The sequence below is a fragment of the Lytechinus variegatus genome, chromosome 1, assembly GCF_018143015.1.
Source record: "Lytechinus variegatus isolate NC3 chromosome 1, Lvar_3.0, whole genome shotgun sequence".
In the NCBI taxonomy this organism is placed as follows: Eukaryota; Metazoa; Echinodermata; class Echinoidea; order Temnopleuroida; family Toxopneustidae; genus Lytechinus; species Lytechinus variegatus.
The window spans coordinates 45,979,471-46,006,116 of record NC_054740.1 but is presented as its reverse complement, the minus strand read 5'-3'; the positions used below and the strand labels follow the sequence as shown (position 1 = coordinate 46,006,116).

The 26,646-nt window shown below is 35.1% G+C and overlaps 1 protein-coding gene across 1 annotated transcript in view; it reads left to right on the top strand.

The window, feature by feature from the left end:
* The first annotated feature begins 890 nt into the window (after positions 1-890).
* LOC121415138 (scavenger receptor class B member 1-like) overlaps positions 891-26,646 on the top strand; it is a 52,156-nt gene continuing 26,400 nt past the window's right edge. Inside the window, exons 1-5 of the mRNA XM_041608272.1 lie at positions 891-1,095; positions 6,782-6,929; positions 11,486-11,643; positions 20,889-21,030; positions 21,836-22,039. Coding sequence (XP_041464206.1) covers positions 6,810-6,929; positions 11,486-11,643; positions 20,889-21,030; positions 21,836-22,039 — 624 coding nt within the window. The 5' untranslated portion in view covers positions 891-1,095; positions 6,782-6,809. The remainder of the gene's footprint in view (positions 1,096-6,781; positions 6,930-11,485; positions 11,644-20,888; positions 21,031-21,835; positions 22,040-26,646) is intronic.

Here is a 26,646-nt window from a genome sequence, read left to right as displayed (position 1 = left end):
ATTTTATGGTTGAATAAATTGAAATTGAGTTATTGACAACGGACTGAAACGTTCAATAAAGAAGAAAAAAGATAGGGAACTGTGAGCCATTAAACTAAGATGATTTGTTTGGAAAAAACTTGTGAGAGAGATTATCGAATCTAGATAGGTCATCCAAAATAACCTTGATATTGGTCTGTCTACGTGCATGGAATCACATATGTCATGGAAAGACTATTTAAAAAGATCAATATTTTGGCAGTTTCACTTGAAAAAAAGTTTGTATTCACCATGTTCCCCTACGTTCCCCTGTGCACTAACCTTCTTGTTTGTATTGTTACTCAATTTCTTTGTAGTTTTAGTAAATGAAATAATCATGATAATAGAATAATCAGCAGATATTCCGAAGCCAATATACATATAAATGATTGAAGTGATGGTCTTAACCATGACTATTTATTTTGTCTAATGAATAGTAATTAGTTTTATCGGATGGTTTAAACGTTGAGATTCCTGTGAAATTGTTGGCTATTCAGCAGTGGTAGGATGTTGATAATTCTAATGAATTTATAATTTATTTTTCATTTTAAGTTAAGAAGTTCATTTACGCCGATATGCCCTTATGGCATATGGCAAGGAACAGAATCACACATCAATATTAACCAATAAATGACTTTTGTGAGATCGTCATATACTTACAATTAATATTTTTATAGTGTCTTTTCCACGAGTGCTTTAAGGTTGTACTTGTGTTTGATTTTGTTTTAATCTTATCAGTAACACAAAGGTGAACACGATTTGATTTTATAGGACTTTGGTTTGTTTGCCCTTTTAGACATGTTAGATAATTACAGAAGTTCACTAATTAGTGCTTGCATTACAAAGCTAAATGAAACAAACAGACTGTGTTATAGAATATTGATGACATCATCATTTTGTTCTTGCCGTACACCGATGATTGCAAAAGACTAAATCACACTTCAATATTCATCAATATAGAAACTACTCTGCTTTAAAAGATTGTCATAGAACGTTATTTCGTACAGACCGACATGGGACTACAATTTCTCTAAAAAACAGTATGGGCATCGCATAGCGTGTATACTGTCATATCTTGTAAGTAATGCAATGATTGTCTTTTTTTGTTATCGTGTCATTTTATATATAATTTTCACTTTATCCACTTAATGATATCTGAATAGAAAAAAGGGAACCGTGTACGGTTTATTACTTCTTTTGGAATCTCGAAGACAAACTCTTCTGAAAATCTATGTCCACGAAATAAAGTTATTTTGTCAATTACTTTGAATATCAATGCTATGTGTTGAAAGTGTATGCTATGTTCAAACTTTCTGCTATTATCACTCATACTACAATGATTTGTTATTCAGAAATTCATGTGAACCAAGGGGAAATGAAAATGGTATATCATGTCATAATTTTTTTTAGCCCCGAGTTGCAACGCCATTCAAGAATAAAACAAATTCTGATTTCGATTGAACGCTTAAAGAACAAGTCCATATCAACAAAAGTCCAACAAGCATAACAATTAAAATTTCATCAAAATCGGATGTAAAACATAAATATATATTTTTCAGTTTTGCCTTATTTCACAAAACAGTTATACGCACATCCTTTTCGGTATGCAAATGAGGGTACTGATGACGTCACTCACTCACAATTTATATGCATTTTATTACATACTTTAAAATGCCATAACTCTCTTATTTTACATCGGATTTTAACGATATTTTCAGCGTTATTCTTGTATGATTTTTCCCAATTGATTCAAATCAACACGTTTCTAAGGTGGACTTGAGCTTAAACTGTTCTCCATAACCAGCTTTAATTTTGCCAAGTAGTATACAAACAGATTATCATTTGTCAAGCGATGATGATTTAGAGAAACTCTTCAACATTCATCAACGTGCATGTGAGACGTTTCTAGGACAACTTCTCCGGGGACAACTCCTACCTGATAACTCCCCTGCAGGACAACATTCCCGAAGGGCATCTCGACTCATTTTACACTCTTAGAATAAATTAGTCAAATTGACTAGATCAGTTAGTTAGCTGGGTGTAACTGATATGTCTAGTCATATTTCTGACCTATATTTTACTCAGAAATATCTAGTAAGATAAGACTAGAAAATAATCAAATTTGTCTAGAATAACCGTTGCATCAAACTGACCCAATTAACGAGTCAGTTTGACTATTTTTGTATTGTTTTGTTGAGAGTGTAGATTTCCTTCCCGTGGAGGAGGGGGGGACACTCGAATTATAAAATGATACCTATGAGCAAATTTGACTGGAATAAACGTTGCATCCAGCTGGCCAAATTAATTGGTAATTTTGACTGCTTTTTTGTTGAGAGCGTAGATTTCCCTCCCGAGGGGGGATACTCGAATTATAAAATGATACCCATGTGTCGCATTAAAAAAAACGAAAATCGGGGGCTCTAGAATTAACTTTGGTCTTAAATTAGGGGTCTCCGGAACTGTTCTAGTATCAACGATGATAATGGATGACAGCGGCAATGGAATGGTTAACGGGGGTTTATCCCTTTTGCTAAAACGGTCCTTCGCTTTATTACGTATTATTCATTGAAATCCTTTTGTTCCCGTTAAAATATAAACAAATTTCACTCTTCTTTTTTCCCCAATCATTACCCATCATGTTGGAGAAAATACCATTGGACATATTCCCTGGCAATAAATATATATTCATAAATTCTCATAAACACTTTCTACAATCTTCAATTTTCAGTTCACTTGCAGTGCGCGAATGCATTTGCATTTGTTGCATTATAAAAAGTGCTTAGAATATCCCATTTATAGGGCTAAATCTATCTATCTATATATATTTATAATTGTATTGATTTTTCCCTTTCTTTAGGGGAGGGGGGGGGGTGAGTATATGAAAAATACCAGCTTGCACTTACTTGCTCTAAATGGTCTATATTCGCGACTTTTATGGCAAGTGCAAGGTTACGTGTTTTTTTTTTTTATATCAATACCCATTCATGGCAAGTTTTCTTCCTCCGCGTTTAGTTTTAATCCACTCCATACTAGGTTCAACTTAGATTTCAAGGTCCAACGTACTCAGCACAAGGTCTCTCCCATATACTTAACACCACTTCAGAGACGTTTTTGGACACCATTCTGTCCCCCACCTACAGAAATTTGCTTGCTCGCTTTGCTCGCTCGTAATATTTAGTTGTGACGAAAAAAATCAAAAGAACAGCCATCACAAATAAATTTTTTTTTGATAGATGGCAGTACAATGTACATGTTTATTAATTAAAGCTAAACGGGGCATTCTATTAACTTTTCATGATATATTCAGTACTTTGCTGTAATCACGAACGGTATCTCACCGTAACAAAATAATGGAATCTCGAATTGCAAGATAATTAATTTGTACATATATTTCGACTTGAGTAGACTATTATCTCACTCAAACAAAGCAATGCAAACGTGATTTCCCCATTTTCCAACTATTCACCTCCCCTTGTTTCTTTAACTTTTCTTCTTCCTCCTCTTATCCTTTAGTCTCTCCTCCCTTTCTTCTTCCCTCCCCCTTTCTTCTTTTTTTCGCGCCGCCAATTCGCCCCTGGATCTGCCTTGGGGGCTCCACGAAGACAGAATAACAGAGTGATGAGTGAAAGCAATGAATTAAAAAAGAGTGGGAATAGGGAGCAATTATGAGGTGGGATCTGAATGACCATAACAAAATCGAGGGTTTCTTTTTTGGGTAGGAGACAATATTGATCTTTCAAATATTTAGTGATCATTTCACTTTGATCTGATTTAAAAATATCTTATTTTGGTTCTTGAAAATGGACTAACTTATTAGCGTTATGGTGCAAAAATACCATCCCAAAATTTTCAAAGTATACCAACAGAAACTATTTTAAAACTTTGGATATGTAAACCAAAGTTTGAAGATATTTGGGAGTTGGTTTCAATGACTGTGTGTATACAACACATAAAATCTAGATAAACCCAGTATGGCCTACATCTAATGCAACAAGGCACACATTGAATAGAAGTGCAGCTTACATTAGTGTGTGTGGAAGATACACACAGCAGAAGGCAGTCAACACAGCTAACAGACTTACTGAATTTGAGAAAACTGCATTTGGGCATAAGCTGAATGCGCGTTTTGCAAACGGGTTCTTAAAATCAGGCTAATTGTCTAAATTAAAGTTTTTCATTTTATATTGTGGTCTGTTTCCGGGTTTCTAATGACAAATGCAAGCACTCATGCACATGTTTCACCTTTGCTTGGGAATTTTTAAAATCAGCTGCTCACAAAGTGAAAGATACTTTAAGTTTAAATATCTTTTAGTTTAAATATTCAGAGGAAAGGAATTCCAAAATTTGGGGCGGTGAATTAAAAAAGAGTTCTGCGTAATATCTTTCCTCCCTTTTTCCGCTGTTCAGCTTCATTGGATCTGAGTTGCCCAGAGGATGCAGAGAGGATAGTAGTGCAAGTTGTGGAATTGATAACGTAAATTGTAAAGTTGTTAAGCGTGTCATTTATGCCATTGCCTTGCCTTTAACTCATGTATTTAATCTGTCTTTTGTAACTGGGAAAGTACCTTCAAAACTCAAAGAATCTAAAGTAATTCCTGTTTTTAAAAAAGATGACCCCGATAAATTTGTAAATTATAGACCAATATCCCTCTTACCATGTTTCTCTAAATTGCTTGAACGAATAGTATATAATCGATTACATAAGTTTTTAAACAGTAATGATATCTTAAGTGATTCTCAATACGGATTTCGACCCACTTTTTCCTGTGAGCATGTTCTTTTAAAAGTTAAACAAAAAATAATGGAATCATTTATTGCTGACGAACACATAATTGGAGTTTTCTTAGATCTATCTAAAGCTTTCGATTCTATGGACCACTCATTACTTTTATTTAAACTTAATCAATTTGGAATTCGAGGGATCGCGTTAGACTGGTTTAGGGATTATCTTTTAAATAGGGTTCAACATACACTTGTCCACGGTGTCTTATCTTCTTCATTAAATGTTTCCGTTGGGGGTACCGCAAGGATCAATTTTAGGCCCCTTGTTATTTCTTTTATATATAAACGACCTTTGTAAATCATCTAATCTTAACCTTTTATCAATTTGCTGATGACACAAGTATTTTTTTATTCTTCTAAAGATTTGAATAATACCATCCTGAACAATGAACTCCAAAATGTTTCCGACTGGTTAAAAGCAAATAAGTTGTCCCTGAATATAAATAAAACTAGATGCATCTATTTAAAAAAAAAAACAAATCTTTAACACGAACCCATACTGACAAATCTAATAATAATAATTCAATTGACAACGATCGTATTCACATTTATATCGACAATAAACGTATCGAATAAAGTAATTCCATTAAGTTTTTAGGTGTCACATCGGATAATCTTTTGAGTTTTAAGTACCATATGATAAATGTATTACATAAGATAAGTAGGAATACTGGTTTACTTTATAAACTTAACCATAGTTTGCTTCATAAAAATCTGATAACTCTATACCATTCCATAATTTTCCCTTAATTAAAATATTGCAATATTGTCTGGTCTACCAATGTAACCTCATATGAATTGGACTCAATATTCAAAATTCAAAAGAAATGTTTAAGAATAATTACTAATTCACATTACCTAGCACCATCCGCACCTTTATTCAAGAAATTGTCTTTACTCAATATATATGATATCAATAAGCAAGAACTCGCAATATTTATGTATAAGTACAAGAAGAGGTTGTTACCCACCCCTTTTTCAGATCTTTTTCAATATAATAATCAAATTCATAACCATAATACCCGTTCTTCCAATAAATTTCATCTATGGTCTATCAAGTCTTGTCACGAAGCTAAATCATTAAGTTATGTAGGTCCCAAACAATGGAATGAGATTCCCCAAATAATATCTAATTCACAATTTATATCTTCCTTTAGAAAACAGTACAAAAAATTTCTAGTGAACGATTATTAATTTTCGCAGTTGATATCAATGCATTACTTGTACCCTATCTACCCCCCCCCCCTTTGATTCGTGTCTTTTGTATACTTTTTTTTCTCTGTCCCTTTTCCTACATTGTATTTACTACAATGATATGATATTCTGGTTTTTCTTTTTTATTAATATTGTTGTCTTTTTACTATGTTTTGGCGATCCAGCCTTACAGGTTTCTGATAACCTTCATGGAAAGCCACGCAATGTATTATATTATCTAATCACATTATTTGATGTTTCTTTGTATTTTTATCCTATTTTGCGAAATAAAGATTGAATTGAATTGATAGAGTGGACGTTTAACGGATAAAAACGGACATAGAACGTTTATGTACGTATATATATTGCACACGGCGGAAAGTTCATCCGTTCTGAAAATGTGTGCAGCTCAAAACCTTTTGCGCAGACGAAATAACAGAGGACGGACGCTCGAAGGATAAAGCGTATAAAACACTATGCAATAGGTACTCAACGGATAGCGTATTCCAACGGATGGCAAGATTTTTTTCCGTTTTACATCCGCTTTGCATCCGCAGATGCTGTGGGACCGGGCCTTTTCGAATTAGAACCTACCGAAAAGTTTCAATTTAGAACACAAGCTCATTTCGACAACACCACCCCTCCCACACTTTCTTTCTCTCTCTCTCTCTCACTCACCTTTGTTTTAATATTTAGAACGTTCATTGTCGCATATTTGATTCCTGAGTAACTAAACCGATTGTTTACATGTTTTTCATGATTTGATATTTTATGTTCTACTTTGCAGGAAAATTACCATTATTAGTAGTATAAAGATGAGCGAGGTACGATCCAATAAACTGATTTGTTGTGGTGTGACAGGAACGATCATGGCATGTATCGGTATCGTTCTTATTCCTATCACAGATGTCGTCATTTTAAAGATCATGGAGCAGGTTAGTTAACAGTTATCGGGAAAAGATATCAATTATTTGACTTAATTACGATAATTTGATTTATTTGAACTAATTTTGAATAGATTAAAATAAATAATGACTATAAATAATAAATGATTAATGAAAGAGTACACGTGAAGAGGAAGAACACATACTTCAAAGTCAATGATTGATCTTAATTACTCTAATATGTCATCAAACAGCCATCGTTACCTTTGCTAAAAATAAATACAGGTCTTTGACCGGGAATCTTATATGCTTACTTGACCATGCCTGATGTTTTTTTTACAATCCTTAATGTGTAGCATACTGTATGTTTTACTTACCTCACTTTTAAATCCCTTGAGTGCCTTTGATTATTATTATTATTATGCCTGATGTTTTTTTTTACAATCCTTAATGTGTAGCATACTGTATGTTTTACTTACCTCACTTTTAAATCCCTTGAGTGCCTTTGATTATTAAGAAGAGATTTTTTATTTCAATCTTTATTGATCAAAGTATAAATTACAGTATAAATCAAACAAATCAACAAGCTATTTACATGATTAAACAGAGCAGCACTTAAGTATGTCAGATACACAAGAAGGCGCCGCATTCTCGACGGCGGCGGCGGCGTCGTCAACATTGAAATCTTAACCAAAGTTTAGTTTTCGAAATGTCATCATAACTTAGAAAGTATATAGACCGAGTTCATGAAACTTAGACAATAGGGTAATAGTGTATCACTAAAGATCCTCGCCTGACTTTCAGGTCATTTAAATGTCAATGAACTTTGGCCATGTTGGGGTTATTTGAGGAATTGTCATCATAACTTTAAAAGTTTGTGGATCTAGTTCATGAAACTTGGACATACGAGCAACCGTGTATCCCTGAATATCATGTTGAGTTTTAGGTCACATGATTAAGGTCAAAGTTCATTTAGATTCAAAGTACTTTGGCCATGTTGGCGGCCCGGATTGGGGGAGTCTATATCGAAATCTTAACCAAGGTTAAGTTTTTGAAATGTCATCATAACTTAAAAAGTATATAGACCTAGTTCATAAAACATAGACACAAGGGTAATAGTGTATCACTAGAGATCCTGCCTGAGTTTCAGGTCACATGATTAAGGTCAGAGTTCATTTAAAGGTCAATGATCTTTGGCCATGTTGGGGTTATTTGAGGAATTGTCATCATAACTTTAAAAGTTTATAGATCTATTTCATGAAACTTGGACATAAGAGCAACCATGTATCCCTGAATATCATGTGGAGTTTTAGGTCATAATAACCAAGGTCAAAGGTTACTTAGGATCAACGAACTTTGGCCATGTTGGGGGAATTTGAGGAATTGTCATCATAACTTTGACATTTTATGGATTGAGTTCATGAAAGGTAGACATAAAAGCAACCATGTATCCTTAAACACCCTGTGCGAGTTTCAGGTCACATGACCAAGGTCAAATGACCTTCAATAACAAGCTTTGCTTTTCAGAAGGTTTCTATTTCATTTCATAACGTTATATTATATTTGGCTTTACTTTGTAACCTTGTTGAAATTTTGGAATGAAATAAATTCGTTATCAATCAATCAAATGTAATTTGAAGGTCAATGAACTTTGGCCGTGTTGGGAATATGTGTTGCATTGGCATCATGACTTAGAAAGTTTATGGCTCTAGCGCTGAAACATCGACATAAGGGTAATCAAGTATGAATTATTGTTTTGCACATGTCTTAGGTCACATGGTTATGGTCACTAGGTCATTTTCGGTCAATGGACATATCTTATTATCGTAGTAGTGTTTTCTTCTATGAATAATTATTCATTAGCTGTTTACCAAAGGCAGTACTGCTGCTACAACAAATTGCATAAAGCAGGCGAGACTGCCAGAGGCGTTCCACTTGTTTTAAGTCTACTGGTTATTTAGCATTTTTCCTCGCCAAAAATTGTTCAATATCCTTAAAGCCTTTGATATGGGCATTGAATTCCACAATATTGGGGGTTTTGTTATTAAATTTACAAAGTGAACATAGTTTTTGAAAGCAAGAAAAATGAATGTTAAAAAATTATGGTTACACTTCGTAATTCCGAAGGTTCGTAATTCCGAAACACCTAAATTGCCTATACCTCGATGTTCGTTAATCCGAAAACGTAACATGGTTCGTTAATCCGAACATTTGTGGCGTTATTCTGAAGGATCGTTATTCCGAAGGTTCGATAATCCGAAAACGAAATAAGGTTCGATGTTCCGAAGGTTCGTTAGTCCGAAAACGAAATAAGGTTCGTTGTTCCAAAGGTTCGTTAATCCGAAAACGAAATAAGGTTCGTTGTTCCGAAGATTCGTTAGTCCGAAAATGAAATAACGTTCGTTAATCATTACGTTTTCGGACGAACGAGCCTTCGGATTTACAAACCACATTTCGTTTTCGTATTAACGAACCTTTGGAATTACAAACTTCACTTTGTTTTCGGACTAACGAACCTTCAGAATTACGAACTTCATTTTGTTTTGGGACTAACGAACCTTCGAAATAACGAATTACGAATGTATGCGAAAATTATCACCTTGAATGCCAAATATCTTTACAAAGGGGGAAATGGTAATATTCGACTGTTGTTTTTTTGGTTTATTATAGATAAAATATCGTCCCACAAAATGTTAACAACTGGACTATCACAAAAAATATGTAGAATTGTGTCATGGTCTCTTTTACAGAATGAACAGTTTGGGGAATCTTTCCTATTGATTTTTTAATAAAAATGCATTCAGGGCGATTGTCTTGTGAACGTAATGAAATGATCTGAGGCGGCTATCAATAGTACTCTAAAACTTCAGCAAATGTATTTTCTCCCAGTCTACTTTGTCGTCAGAAAGGCAAGATTCTTCCCAAACATGCCAAAAGGAAACACAGTTCTCAGGAAGACAATGATAAAAAGATATTGAGTATGCATAACTGCTGACTTTCCTTTTCTCTAATAATTTCTTTACAACTTCGGAATGGATATTTATTTCTGGATTATTTTACCAACCTAACCATTGACCAGCAATGTTTTTTTAATTTAAAAAAATGTATCTTCTATCTTTTGCTGAAATTTCAAAGTCAAGAACTAACTCGTCAAATAACTTGTAACCGGGATGGGGTGGATTAAAGAGATCACTTATAAAAACTATGCCTTTATCAAACCAACTTTCATTTTAAAAAAATGTTTAGATTTGGATCTGACACTTTTATTTAAGCAAATACAATGCGAGTAACCCAAATACAAATAATCATATCCAGATTCTTTTCTGGAAGCTTATGTCTAAACAATACCAGGTTCGGATTGAGTCTGCAAGTAGGAAGCAATTTGAATTATTCCAAAACAATTATGGTGCATGAGCATTCCACAAAATGTCCCTCATTGCATTAAATTTGTCTAAAATGAGACTTTAGGAACATAGTTAAGACTATACAGTAAATTAAAATTCACCGAAGATTGAATACCTAATGTTTTGAAAAAATTATCTCTCCTTGTTAGACATCTTCCAGCAAATGGGAAATCTCGACAACCTTTTTTCCTTCCTATCCACATAGCTTCTGACTTCGAGTTAAGCTTACACCCTGAACTACAATCAACTTTATCAAGCAATTGAAATAAACATTAAATTATTCCAAGGATCCATTTAAAAAACAAGTTGAATCATCCGCCATCAATGAAATTTTCACTTCATTTTGGATTGGAATACCTTTAATATTGTCATTTTGTCTCACAGCCAATGCCACTGATTCAATTACAAGTAAAAAAAAAATACAAGGAGAAATAGGGCACCCTTGGAATATGCCTCTTTCCATAACAATTACCTTAGTTAAAAATCAATTATTCAAAACATTGCTTTTCCTATTGCAATATATGGTTTTTACCCACTTAATGAATTTTGTCGCCATATTAAAGCGATTCAAGACTTCGATTAAAAAATCATGGTTCACACCGTCAAATACTTTATGAATATCGAGAAATAAAATTGCTCCAGGGATATTGTTTGCCTCAGCATATTAAATCAAATCTAAAATCAACCTAATTTTAAACCAAATATTTCTTCCTTTTAGAAAACCAGACTGATTTTGGTGGATTAAGGGATTTAGACATTTTTTCAAGTGGTTTGCCAGGGTTTTGGTGAAAATTTTCTTGTCAACAGTTAACAGCGAAATTGGTCTATAGTTTTCCAAATAATTAACATCTTTATCTTTCTTAGGAATCGACGTTATTTCACCATTACTTTGAGAATTAGACATCACACCACTCTCCATTGAATAATTAAATGAATTTTTAAGTATGTCACAAATATCAGACCAAAATGTCATATAAAATTCTATTGGCCATCGATCAAAACCAGGAGATTTGTTACGCTTCATTGACATTTTGGTTTCATAAACTTCCTCATTAGAAATTGGTTGTTCTAAAAAAAATTTCTGTCATTCTCAGCTAATTCGGGGATTTCAATTGTATCTACTGGTTCGTGTATGCTTTAAAGAGCATGATTTTTGTATTCATATCATAACATTGAAACAAATATTGTTAATTAATCTCACAGGAAGGAACCCTAGTCCCCAGTTCTCTTGCCTATCCTCTATGGGAAGAGGTCCCTATTCCAATATATTTTCAGTTCTGGTTCTGGAATCTCACCAATCCTGAGGAATTCTTGAAAGGAGGACCAGCGAGACTAGAAGAACTTGGACCTTATACATATAGGTAAGTCAAATCAAGGCAGTGATGTGGAGATCCTAACACAATTGGGTTATTTATCCTACCCTCTAGTTCATCGGCTTGTATTTTCACGTTCTTTAATTTGCTCCACACTTCAGTCTCTCTCGCATTCATTGCTAATGAAGTATTGTGCGATGTCTTTCAAGATTTGTCTTTTCATTATTTCTATATGAATTTATTTCATGTAAGGTTTTACAAGGATAGCAATATTATGTACTGTTATATATAAGAAGAATTGTAAGAGCAATTACATACATTCATTTATTTATCTTCTCTTTAAAGATATTCATAGCATAGATAAAGAACATTCCAGAATATCTTTGTAAAAGTTTTTGTTAAGCAGGCCTCTGCCTATTTAAAGGCCAAGGATTTTTTAATATAGATTGCCGTACAATAGATTTGTATTGGTAGTGTAAGTGAACAATAGGCTTAGCTATTTCATTGACATTGTTTATTTCAATGAGGTCATTCAAGAGTGTTTCAAATGTAGACAGCTCTAGACATGGGAAGAATGTTCTTAATTACAAAATGTAGACAATACTAGAACCTTCTATAGTAGTGAATACTAGAAGGTTCTAGAATAGTTAAAATGTGTATATATATAAGGTGGCAGTTTCTTCAAGGATCATCATATCATACCAGATCACTTCATCATATCAGATCAGAGCTAAGAGTTTCACGCCAGCCTTTATGTCAGAACATATAGTTTACATGTATTTCCACCTGGAATATCTATCTTCTGTGGAATTATTTATCCGCCAGCAATGAACTGTTTGCAGTTATTTTGAGAAATTTTTAGTTCTCATCGAGATCATCATCCTGTTTAATGAACGCTTTTCAACCCATGGATTGCTGAAATTGACTGTTAATCATCATCAACATCGTCTTCACAGACATTTCAACTTGTTACAGTAACTCTTGTTATTCATCGTGCTTCAACATCAGTTTCATCATCGCCATCATTGTGAACTTATCTTCGCCAGTCGACTTGGATTAAATACTGGACTTTACTTTGGATTATTATCGCAATCTCAAGAGACGTAAGATCATTATTTATTTATGTTTTATTTATGATTGCATATGGTTAATTATTTCCTGTAATAAAAAAGGGAAATCAATTTCAAATTATTTTATTGTTATTTGTTGCAGTATCGTAACAGTACGTAAAATGTGATGATATACTATTATATTCAACTGCATAATATTTCTAAATATGAAAAAAAATTGAAAATGGAAAAAAAAAAAAATTTATTTCAATTGATAGACCAGTATTTTCATGAGTTAAAAAAAATATTAACCATCGACGTTATTGATTAGCGTGTTTCTCGTTGCTATTCATTGCATTGTTCATTACTACTAATAATAATACTACTTCTGCTACTACTACCACCACCACTACCACCACCTCTACCACTACTACTACTACCACTACTACTACTACTATGGTAGTATATCGTATTGCCGGACACCTTTATTTCAGTGCTTTAAATAGGGCATTTAGAGACAATAAATTCAAGAAAAAATTGCACTGGCCATTCCAAATATTATGAAAATTATGAATATGGCAAAATTCTTAGATATTTACCGGCCGATTTCTTCGTACCGCACTTGCCGCATACCCCTCCACGAAAAACTATTATTTTCGTGCGTGACAAATTGCATCATGATTCCGGGCGCGCGCCCTCTCTGGGATGCAACATTATATCAAACATCAAACTGGGCGTTGTGGCGTGCGCCTGTAATCCAAGTTGTGGGGAAGTTACAAATTGATGCAGAGGTTCGAGCCCTGGTCACGTCTTTCGGATGGTGACGTTAAAGGTCGGTCCCAGACGTATATAATCTTATCTGATTGATACACGTCTGACAAAACTCAAATACACACACACACACATGTTGACGAGACGCGTCGGGTGACGAGATGGATGAAGATCGGGTGACGATATTCTTGTTTAATGATTTAAAAGGGAATTGGTGAGATTTTTTTCTTCATATAGCATATACAATGCAATTTTTCTGATTTTTTTTCTTTTATTCAATATTGAATCTGATCAGATGTTGAAAATAAATTTGTATTTGCTGATTTATATCGACATCGTTCCATTCATATGTTTACAAGATTTGTATGCGATAATTGAAAATAGTTGTCATCATTCTTGAGTGATCATCAAACATACATGTTATCATGATTAAGTGATTTAACAATAAGCAAATACTGACTCATCCTCTCAATCATTCAATCAATCAAATATCCATTCAATCAATCAAAAATTCAATCAATCAATCAAATATCCATTCAATCAATTAACGATTCAATCAATCAAACAGCCAATCAATCAACAATCACAAACTCCATCTCAACACTAGTTTTGACGGTAGAAAAACATGCAATAGAGACAAAATCTTCAGTTTTACTGAAGGCTTCTATAAGAAGCATTTTATATTCACTTTTTTCGTTTTCTTTTTCCTTTTCTTTTTCCATTTTTTCGTTTGCACACGAACAAAACTTAAATGAAATAATATTATGAATGCACAGAAGACATAAACATGAAATAATAATAACAGCTCGTATATCTTTCAATTAACAACATGAATGAGATGACTGGAATCTTCTGGCAAATAGAATACTGAGGGTAACAAAGATATTCAATAATTACAAAAACGATGGGAAGAAAACAATATCAATAATGATAACAATTATGACAATGAGGATGAGCAATATCTAAAGTAATTATTCATAACAATACAATTCATAATACGAGTACAATCAGTATTTAATGATATATCTAGAACCTAACAATAAATAATAATTGAGGATAAGACGGTTGCATTTTGTTAAAGAGAATAAACTTTAAACAGTCACAAATATTGACATAAAAAAAATATGTTTCAAGAAAGAGAATACAGCAAAATATAGTGAAATGTGGAACGGAGACATTTGAAAAACTTTAACTCTCATCGCAGCATGGGCAGTCAAAGGACTTGGGTGCTCTGAACCAGCGACAGCAGTACCGCGGATGGACCCAGTGATTGCAATGGTCACACTTTACCCAATCAAGGATGAAGACGTGGGTTCTGTCCACCTGTTTGGGCACACCTGCTTGACACACACAGCAGTTTGAAGATTCATCATCTTCCTCGAGTTCATCCTCACTCTGTGCGTCTTCGCGAAAGACGAGCTTCCGTCGCGTTTGTGACGAATCATTCATACGAGATGTGCCTGGGATTTCTGACTGAGCAGGGGCGGCAGTGGGTGTAGGAAACTCCTTTGGACTCGCTGGCATAATGTTTTTGTCCTTCTTCTTGTATTTCCCTTTCTTTGAAGGTTGGATCTCTTCCGGAACTTGGAAAGTATCATCATCATCAGGATCAACACCATTTGCCTCAAGTATTTTGTGGTAGACATCTGTTTCTGTGATCGCATCTGTTTCTGTGATCGCTACCCCGGCAGGTTGAAACTTCCGCTTCCTTTTGATGGCAGAATCCTCGCTTGGGGGAGTTGGTCGTCGATTGATCAGAAATGCAGCTGCCTCTACATCAGATGCAGTGTCCCTAGTTAGGCCTACCTCAGGTTCATTTGATGGATTGGCAAGGCTGGCTGGACAACACATTTCCTCTGCATTAATCTTGTCTGGATGAATGGGTGAATTCCTGTTGCCCGGCATCCAGCTTACAAGTTAGACTTGTTCACGGTTCGTAGATAGGATTCTCCAATCAACTTGGTGAGGAGGTCCCTCGTGATCACCTTGCCAGGATGTTCACGGAAATACCTACTACAGGTGATATTGTAGTAAGACTTGAGCGGGCTAAATACACCTACATCCAAGGGATGGAGAAAGTGGCTAGTGTGTGCCGGGAGAAGAAACAAGACGGTGTTGTGTTCTCGTGCATATTTGATTACGTTGATGGGCACATGTGATTTATGTCCGTCATAAATCGAAATGACCTTTTCTCCCTTCTCCCTTCTGGCATCCACAAAGAGCGTGAAATGACTCTTGAAGAAGTCCTCAAAGATGATTGAGTTACTCCACCCACTGTCGCTCATTTGCACTCTCGCTCCTGGAATTGCACCGTCTTTGAACTTGTCCAGGTTTTTCTTCCCTTTGAAAACAAGGAAAGGTAGGAGGCATTCCCCAGCTGCATTACCGCAAGCTATCAAAGTTGTCAAGGAAAGAACGTGGAGTGACTATGAATTGCGGCCTAGTTAGTGTCTTCCTTGCCACAGTCTTGACGGGCTTGTGTTCACAATTAACCCCGACTTCGTCGACGTTGTAAATTCTTTCTCCTTTGCCCGCCAAGTCGTATTTCTTTAGAATGGCGCTGAGTTCATTAAAGTAACTCGTAACCAAATTGGGCTTTGACGCTTTGGCACGTGCCATACTAAGTGACTGCGGCTTCACCAATCGAAGGGAGGGCCATCGCTTTATAAATGACAGAAGCCAGTTGAATGTGAGCAGTCGCTCGTCTGGGGATCGATGGAGAAGACGGCCAAAGTGATTGGCATGGTCACTTCCTAGGCGAATAACCTATAGTTGTGATAGTGAATATAAAAATAATAAGAGATTGTTAACAATAATAACATTGTGAAAACCCTAAACTCTACTCTAATGCAATGCACTGTAAGTCCCCTGATTGGTTTGGTTTATTATCAGCTTCAATAAACTTGACTTAATTCATCAGCAGTCTAAATAGTTAAGAATATATTTCTACATTCTAAATTACGATTAATCTTCATGACGCTTCATGATAACGATGATACTGTGGCAATGATCCGTGTTTTTTTTTGGGGGGGGGTGGGGCAAGAATGTAATAAATTTTCATTCACATCTCTTCTCGAGAGACCATAGCCATGGTCTGCTAAATAATTGATGTGATCGACGAGCTCCTGCTCCTCATCATGGCTGAGGATCGGCGCCGGTCCGGTATTCGTGGGATTGGCACCATATTTCTCTCTGACTCGATCATGGAGTGTTGACCTAGGAATTCCACACTGAAAAGCTGCAGATCTTATTGATGAGCCTTCGTTCACGAGGTTAAGAGCAGTTTCAAAGTTGACTGCAGAGTAGTCATGATGTCGACCTCGACTAGGACGAGACTGCCGAAACGTTTTCTTAGGAACCGGCTATAATTAGAAAGATGAATAGCATGCTATTAGTCATTTCTCTCATGTCTTTTATCAGTCATGACATAGTTAATTAAAAGATCAATAGATAAAGAATATGGATAAACGGATGACTTGTTCAAATTCTCATCAGTGTGTCGATTTTTTGTAATAATTTCTAGGATTCATTTGTGTCTTGTTAAAAAAAATCAAATTCTTCTTTCTTATTGTTAACCTTTTTTGTGTGATTTAAATCTTGTGAAAGATAATTGCTTCAACTTAACACTCTCAATAATCATAGACACTCTATAGATTAATATTCTCGTCATTCATTATTGTGCTCTTTGTTATCACACGTGTTTCTCGTATTCTCTTTCGCCGTCTGTTGGAAAATCGACGAATGTCGTACAATCATACGTACGTGCACTAGAATCACCACACATACCCACAATACACCGCACGTCAACATTCGGAGCAGACGAAATTCGGCAAAACCAGGCTCATTTTTCGTCAGAAAATATATCAATTGTGAGTGAAAACGGTATGCAGTATGAAATTTTTAGCATTTTCTGTCATTTTATCGATAAATAAGGTGAAACTAACATTTTTTCGCCTCACTTCTGCTGTCTTGTTCCATGTATCGATCTGTGGAATTCAGCTGGGTAGTCCTACGCGTAAAAAATTACTGTAGTACGCGATAATATGCGCGTCCGGAATCATGATACTGTCCGGTGATACAATGTGTAGCTATACTACTACTACTACCCAATTTCATAGATTCATATGGGGAGAGAAACCAGATAAAGTAAGTAGAAATCAAATGTCTCAGAGTTACTCTGAAGGTGGAGTAAAAATGATAGACATAAATCTGCATTGCCAGTCATTGAAAATTTCTTGGATGAAAAAAATGATAAACGGTTCCATTGACGGTAATATTATTTGTCTTCTCCAGTCTTTTTTGCATAAAACTCAAAACTTGGATCTTTATATGGGAAATAGCTATTTTTTTAGACTGGCACACGAAATTAAAAATACTTTTTGGAAAGAAATGTTCTTAGCGTATAGCACACTGTTATCTATGCACTGTAATGATATACCTTGCCAACCCTTATGGAACAATGATTTTATCAAAATAGGAAATAGCTCAATTCATAGTAGATCTCTAAATAAAAGGGGTGTTCGTTTTGTTATTGATATTTTAGATTTACATGGCAATTTCCTCTCTTTGAATGACCTTCAGGAAAAATACAATGTTCAAATAAATTTTCTTTTTTACCGTGGATTATGTGATGCTATAAGAGACGGTTTTAGCAATGGCACACACTTTAGCAAGTTCCAAGAACCTATTATCCCTGATACAATAGCACTTGTTATAAAATATGATAAAGGTTGTTCACATATCTATACGATTCTTAAAAAGAAAAGAAAAGTGGAGTGTAAAAGTTTTCTTAAGTGGAAGTGCATATTCGATATGAATGACAAGCAATGGCAGTCGTATTGCTCTATTGGATTCAGTTGTACTACCGATGTGAATTTACGTTGGTTTCAGTTCAAAATAATGCAACGCATTTTATATACAAATGAAATATTGTTTAAAATTAATTTAGCTCAACAAAAAGAATGTACTTTTTGAAATGTACACCGTGAAACAGTCACTCATCTACCTTGTGAATGTACATGTATTAAACATATATGGGACAGGTTTGAGCAATGGATATTTCTTAAAACTGGAAATAGAATATTTTTCTCTAATAAAGAAAAATTACTTGGCTTAAGAGGTTCAAGTAATCATGCATTGAATTTTTTATTGATAGTGATACGGCTAATGATTTACACTTTCAGAGTAAAACATCAATTACCTGTTTTTGAAAATATCAAATTTGCACTTCAGAATTATTTCAAGAATGAAAAATAAATCGCAGAGTCATATTGTAAAATGGTAATGTTTACAAAGAAATGGTTTCAATTACGTGCCATGTTTACATGAGGTGATCTGTTCAGTTCCCTTTCCATGTACAATTATACATATGAATATTATTGTTCATTTACTCCTCGCTTGTTTCTTAAATTGTTTACTATTATGTGAACCTGACAGTTCAATTTATATATTTGTTGCAATTACTGTTGTATTGTATTTCGTTGTTATTAATTTGATTTGTCATTGAAAAGATATTTTGTTATGTTTGAATAATAATAAAATCCCTGGGGAGGGGAAACAAATTGAACAAAAACTACTACTACTACTACTACCACCACCACCACAACCACCACCACTGCTACAACGTACTACTACTACTACTACTGCTGCTGCTGCTGCTACTACCACTACTACTACTACTACTACCACCACCACTACTACTACTACTACTTCTGCAACTTCTACCACCAGAACTACCACCACCTCTACCACTACTACTACCACTACTAATACCACTACTAATACTACTACTACTACTACCACCACCACTATTACTACTTCTGCTACTACTACCACCACTACCACAACCTCTACCACTACTACTACTACTTCTGCTACTACTACCACCACCACTACCGCAACCTCTACCACTACTACTACTACTACTACTACCACTACTACTACAACTACTACTAACTACTCCTACTACTGCTACTACTACTACTACTTCTACTTCTACTACTACTACTACTACTTCTACTTCTACTACTTCTACTACTACTACTACTACTAACTACAACTACTACTACTAACGTCTACTACTACTACTACTACTACTACTACTACTACTACTACTACTACTACTACTACTAATTACTACTACTATTACTACTACAAACTACTACTACTACTACCACCACCACTTCTACTATTACTACTACTACTACTAACTACTACTACTACTACTACTACTACTACTACTACTACTACTACTACTACTACTACTTCTAATACTAATACTACTACTTCTACTACTACTACTACTACTACTACTACTACTGCTGCTGCTACTACTTCTACTACTACTACTTCTACTACTACTACTACTACTACTACTACTACTACTACTACCACTACCACCACCACCACTACTACTACTACTACTACTAACTACTACTACTACTACTACTACTACTACTAATACTACAACTACTACTACTAATACTAAAACTACTATTTCTATTACTACTACTACTACTACTACTAATACTACAACTACTACTACTAATACTAAAACTACTATTTCTATTACTACTACTGCTGCTACTACTACTACTCCTACTTCTACTACTACTACTTTTACTATTACTACTACTACTACTACTACTTCTACTACTACAACTACTACTACAACTTCTACTTCTACTACTGATAATGATTGAATTTACTCAGCACATGTTCAAGTGGATACAAAACACAACTATTGTCATAGCCACCCATGCTGTTAGCTCAAATCTAAATATATGTTACCCTTTTTCTTACCCTCATCTAAAGAAAGTTTTGACCCATACGGCCTGTGGTCGCCCCCCCCCCCATGAATCCGCCCCTGTATAAAAGCTATGTTAATTTGTAGTTTATCCCCGATAATGTTAATGTCACTATATCCAATTCATAGCATTGATGCTGTGAAATATATAAATTCAGGACACAATCTTTGTCTGTAGGCTGTAGCTCTCTAATATACAAGTCAAGAAAAATGTAAAGTAAGTGTTAAATGCTATTTTTTAATAAAGATACTACTGAGAGAGGGTATAAGATGTCAAATTTGAATTGTAATTGCTGAAAAAAAATGTCCAATCACACTCGAGTATGATTCATTATTTGATACTTACCATGCATTTACCAATTTTGGACGGGTTTTAAAGCAACCACTCACTTAATAAGTACTACAATAATTTCATGCTAATGCATCATTATGAGAATAAAATAGATAAAACAGATATTTTAGGTCCCGAGAAGAAATCAAATTGAAAAAGAAGAAGAAAACAAATCTATCAGCAATCCCAAGTGCCAAACATTATAATTAAAACAAAAACAACATGCCATTGACTTTTGACCTCAAAGTATTTGAAACAATGTGAAGATGAAAGGAAGAGATATGTGTTATTATGGTGTGAAATGACAGAGAATCTAATTAAAAACATTTTTTTGCAGAGAGTATCGTCCAAAGGTTAACATAACCCACTATGATAATGGGACAGTCAGCTACCTGAACAAGAAAAGTTTTGTCTTTGATCTTGACATGTCTGTCGGTCCTGAATCAGATACCTTCATTGCAGTTAACAGCCCTGTTTTTGTAAGTATCAGATTTTTTTGCTGATGATGGTGATGATGGTGGTGGTGGTGGTGATGATGATGGTGGTGGTGGGCAGTGGTGATGATGATGATGATGATGGGGATCATGATAATGATGATGGTGGTGGATGGTGATGATGTTGATGTTGATACGATGTCCCCTCTGCGTAGAGGGGTTTATAGCTTTTTAAACTATGCTTGAATTTTGTTTTATTCTTATGTATAAAGGATCCTCAAGTAAACAGTATTTTATTATTGATAGGACTGCCACATTTATAGTGGAACTGTATATCAGAGCTCGTACTTGGAGAAGATAATTGTGTGCTAAATACTTCGAGCTTTTATCTATGCAAAACACATTCAATGCGCAAACTAGCACAAACGAGTATCGACTCTTCAGAGTAAAATGTGATCCTTGTAACCTCGTGATTTCTCTTAAATATTCAAATATTAATGCGTGAACTAAGTTTATATTAAAGTATTTTATAGAATTTTGGTTTTTGTACCCCGCTCATAAAGTTGGATAAAATTTAAACGAGGGTGAACATAATTAGCCCCAGTACATATCATTAGATTTAGAATAAAAATCTCTTAATCATATTTTTACTGGGTTACAACAAGAGTCTTTCTCTCACTTATACCCCCAAATAACTATTTTACACATCCTAAAATCCTAGACATAATTTGTTCTTATTCTTGAAATCAATCTGCCCCCATATAGAATATTCAAACAAAGATAAAATATTATTCTAAGGAGTTTAGTGATTAAAATGCAAACCACAATAATTTTTTATTGGCTCAAATAGACTATTGCTAATTGGCTCAAGAACGCCCCTGACCTGATCCAGAAAGCTTGGCAACTAATTCACGAGTTATCTAAAGCTGATGTCATAATAGAACTGTCAGTTGGAGGCTTCATATGGGGCTATCCAGAAAAGTATTTAGAATTAGCACAAAGGATCCTTGGTGAAGACATCGTTCCTTTCACAAACTTTGGCATCCTGATGGGGGTAAGTGAAATCTGTTTATCTGACAGTCAATCGGATCGGGTTCGCCTTATAGTTACTAAACTTTTTGTTATTCATCTTTTTAATTATTTATTTTTTTGGAACAAGTTAGCAAGAATTCTTACAGCATTTCCATTTACTTGAATGCAGGATAAAAGAGAATTATCGATTAAATGCCTTGCTCACGGTCATAGGTGTCACGGCCGGGGATCGAACCCCGGACTTTCCATGTATAGTCAGGCGCCTTAAATACCGCTCGACCACGGCATCTCGCCTTAGGGCCTGGATTCGATTCCCGGCAGAGACATGTTTTTTCTTCCTCACCAGAGTTGTTAAAATGGAGGGAACTTTGGAGGGAGGGAGCTATGGGGGAACTATGATTTGAGCTACACCTACCATTGTTCTCCTTTATTCATTATGAAAATAAAAAGAGTTGCAAAAACTGTTGCATACGCGTATAATGTCTCATATATAAGGTATAATGTTGATAAATTAATTCTGTGTCTGTAAATGCTTATATAGGAGGAGAGACCTGCGGGTCATAGTGATTCAGTTCACTTTTCGCCTCCCAGGCACAGGTGAAGCCAAACAAATAATAATAATAATAATAGTATATAAAGATACATATATATATGTGTGTGTGTGTGTGTGTGTGTGTGTATATATATATATATATATATATATACATATATATATATATAAATCAAAATATTCTGCGTCGGCGTCATAATGTATAAACAAAAGAGGACTTAATACAAACGCCGTGAGGGGACATAATCTTCCGAATTTTCGGTCATAGACCTTCTTCAGGGATATATATATATATATATATATATATATATATATATATATATATATATATATATATATATATATATATATGAGAAGATGCTATATTCAGATACAGCGAATAAAGCAAACGACGTAGCCGGGGTTTAGTTCATCAAGTTTATTTACAGCAAGCTTTCGGCCTTAACTTGGCCTTCTTCAGGCATCTGAAGTACACGAGAAACAATGTATAAACAAATGTACAAACAACTTAAGTAAGGCTAATTTAGGTTGTAATTTAAGTCGTTGAAGTCAATAAGAATGGCAGCCGCCTTATGAAAATCTGTCCTTTCACACATGCGCTTAAGATACGTATCAAACTTAAAGTTGGAATACTTAGTAGAGCTAATAATAATACAAACATGACAAAGTATGTTGACAACGTTGACAACGCCCACTTACCGAAAAACTCCCCTCCCACTTTAAAGACACTGCTCACTTCCAGAACCACATCAAACAACTGAACAGAGACTCCAACATAATTTCCACCAGAACAATCCTAGCAACTGCTGATGTTACATTTCTATGCACTAACATACCCCATAATGAAGGAATGGAAGCTTGTAAAGAAGCACTAAACTCAAGAGAAAACCAAAATCCACCCACTAGTCAACTAATTAGATTGCTAGAATTAATCCTCAAGCTTAATAACTTCAAATTTAATGGCAAACATTAAATCCAAGTCGAAGGCACAGCCATGGGGACCCCTGTCGCCCCATCATATTCAAATATATTCATGGGCCACATAGAAAGAAAACTAATAAATCAAATTAATTCCCCACGCTCTCAAAATCATGGAAACGATAGACGGATATATAGACGATATCTTTTTCCTGTGGAACGGCTCACCACGTACACTCGAAAAATTCAAAGGAAAAATGAACAGCATACATCAGTCCATTAAATTCACGTTCATCTCATCCCACCACCAAACACACTTCCTGGATGTATCACTAACCTTACACAATAATCAAACACAAACAGAACTTTAGACGAAAACAATCGACTAACATGCCTACCTCCTACCTTCCTCGTGCCATCCCAAACATTGTCTCAAAACTTCCCCTATAGCCAAGCTCTCAGAGGAAGAAGAGATTTGTTCTGAAGATGACCGAGAAGAATATCATCTTGGTCGGCTTCAAAAACATTTTGAAGTCCGAGAATACAATCCATAAATGGTTAACGAGCAAATCGAAATGGCAAAAGAAAAATCTAGAGAACAGCTCCTCACATATCAGACGGATCAAGAAAAAAAAAATTTCCTTTCCCGTGACCTTCTCTCCCGTAACAGCCAAGGTACCCCAAATTATTAAAAAAAACATTTCCCTATCTTACAACAATCGACAACAACGGCCAACATCTTCCCGAACCACCCAACCACCTCCTACCGCAGAGGGCGCACCCTACACAACCTCCTTGTCAGGGGCTCACAGGCCTAATTCATTTCCTATAGACTCGTGTGTTAAAGTGGCACTTAAAAAGAATTCATAAAAAATAAGGAGGAAATTCGAGGGTTGAATGTTTACTACCAGTGGATAGGATAAATGTCTGACATTCCATATCTGACCAGAAAAAGGGTACCTCGACCGGTTCATTTTAAAATAAATCAGCATTTACAAAGACAACACCTGACGGGACGCGTATTTTTTAATTACACCACTGCTCCGCCACAACATTGAAAACCCCTTCAGAAACGGCTCGCGCAGGAGTCTAACACGTTAACCACACGTTTTGTCGTGCCGCGCACTTCTTTATAACAAACCTTATTTCGATAATGAATAAGATATATAGCTTTTAAAAAGCGTTGAGTTTGTTGGGACCTAATCCCTAATCTGCTTGCATTATTTATTAATTTCACAATGTGAAGGAACCTTTTTCGCAGTTATGGCACCTCCAGATATTCATGCAGATCCATGAAAAAAAACCCTAGGGTTCTTATAGCTGCAGACTCCTTTTTTTCTTTTCTTCGTCTTAAGTTTTCCCCTCTCTTCACCGGGTCTTTTCAGCACTCATCCTCGCTCTCTCCGGCATTCTCCTTTCTGTATTCGGGCGACAGTGCAGAGGCCTCTGCATTGCTCTCTTGCTTTTTGCCCGACTCAAAAGACCTTTATTTTGTTGTTAAATTAGGCACATTCATGAATTTTGTTTGTATAAACACCAATGGCGTACCTAGGATTTTCCACAGGGGGGGGCATTATCACAAATAAAGGAGTTCGTACCAGACAAAAAATTGACAAGCAAAAAAAGGTCTTCAAGCTCGTCAGGGGGGGCAGGTATACGTCCTTTGCATGGGTTGTGGCTCGTCAGGGGAGGACAGAGTGCCCCGCCCCCGTAGGTACGCTAGTGATGAACACCTTCTTTTCTCGAGCTATTTACAAAGTACATGGGGACTGCTTCTGCATTGATTTGCGCTATAATATAGAAATATGATTTTATGTTATCATTATTTTCATTTGGCAGATAAGATCTCTCTATACCCCTCTATTCTGTCTTTCTTTCTCATTTTTTTTAAAAGAAAGTCTACCCAAAAATATTTTTTTTTCAACAGGACCAGAAAAATCAGATTGGCAGAACTAAAAAGTTTGAGGAAAATCGGAAAACTTATAAGAACGTTATGAATTTTTAATCATATTCAGGTGCACTACTCGGATAACCATTTATTTTATCTACTAGGATCATTACTACAAAATTTTACCTTTTCCGAAATTTTGATATCCTCAAAACCTTTAACCAGGATATCTTGATGATTGATATTTTTTCATGATTCGGATACAGACTTAGCCTCTTTAACAACCTCGAAAATATGAATTTATGATTCAATATTTATAGTAATTGAGTGATTAAAGGTATAAAAATATAGTCAAGCTCAATATTTTTAGTTCATTATGTTTTAAGAAGGCCTACATAACAATATAATAAAATGTAAACTTGATTCGAGTTCTGAAAAATAATGTGATTAATTTTTGTCAAATAATGAATCTTTAGTATAAATACATTTGTAAATAAATTAAGTGGTTACAGGGGCTGATCCAGCTTTTTATAAAGGGGGGTGGGGTGGTATGCGAGGGAGTGTAGCGACCGAGTCCAAGCGAGCAGAGCGAGCGAGGGGGAGGGTGTGGGAGGGGGTGTCCCCCCTTCCACAGTAGGGAAAATTTTTGAAAATCTGTGTGTGAAAATGGCGTTTTCTTGCATCTAAAACAATAATAATAATAAATGAAATACATATATAGAAATAGAATAAAATAAATTTACAAGTTAAAAAAAGATAAGATTTTTTTTTGGGGGGGTTAGAACTCCCCCCCCCCCTCTAGATCCGCTTCTGGGTTAGTGGTGCATCCATGACTTCACAACATCTGCAATTGTCTTGTGATTTCCCCATTTTTTTCATATGATTAAAATTTCATAACTTTCTTTAGTGTCCAATATTCCTCAAACTTTTTTTTTTGTTAATCTGATTTTTCTGCTTGGAAAGTGTCTCCTTCGAAAGGGGTGGTCCAGGCAGAAGATATTCATATCTCAATAAATAGAGTAAAATTCACAGCCTGAGCAAAATGCTGAAAAGTTTATCAAAATCGCCATAAATAACAGAGTTATTGAATTTTAAATGATTTGCATTATCAGTTCTAGGCATGTCTTCATGAATATTCATTAGGTGGGCTGATGAGTATCCCCACATGTTCTTTTGTATTTTATTGTATGAAAATAGGTTTATTAAAAAAATTCTACCATTATAAAATAATTGGATTGACAAATGATTAAGTGCATTAGTTATTCATACCGCA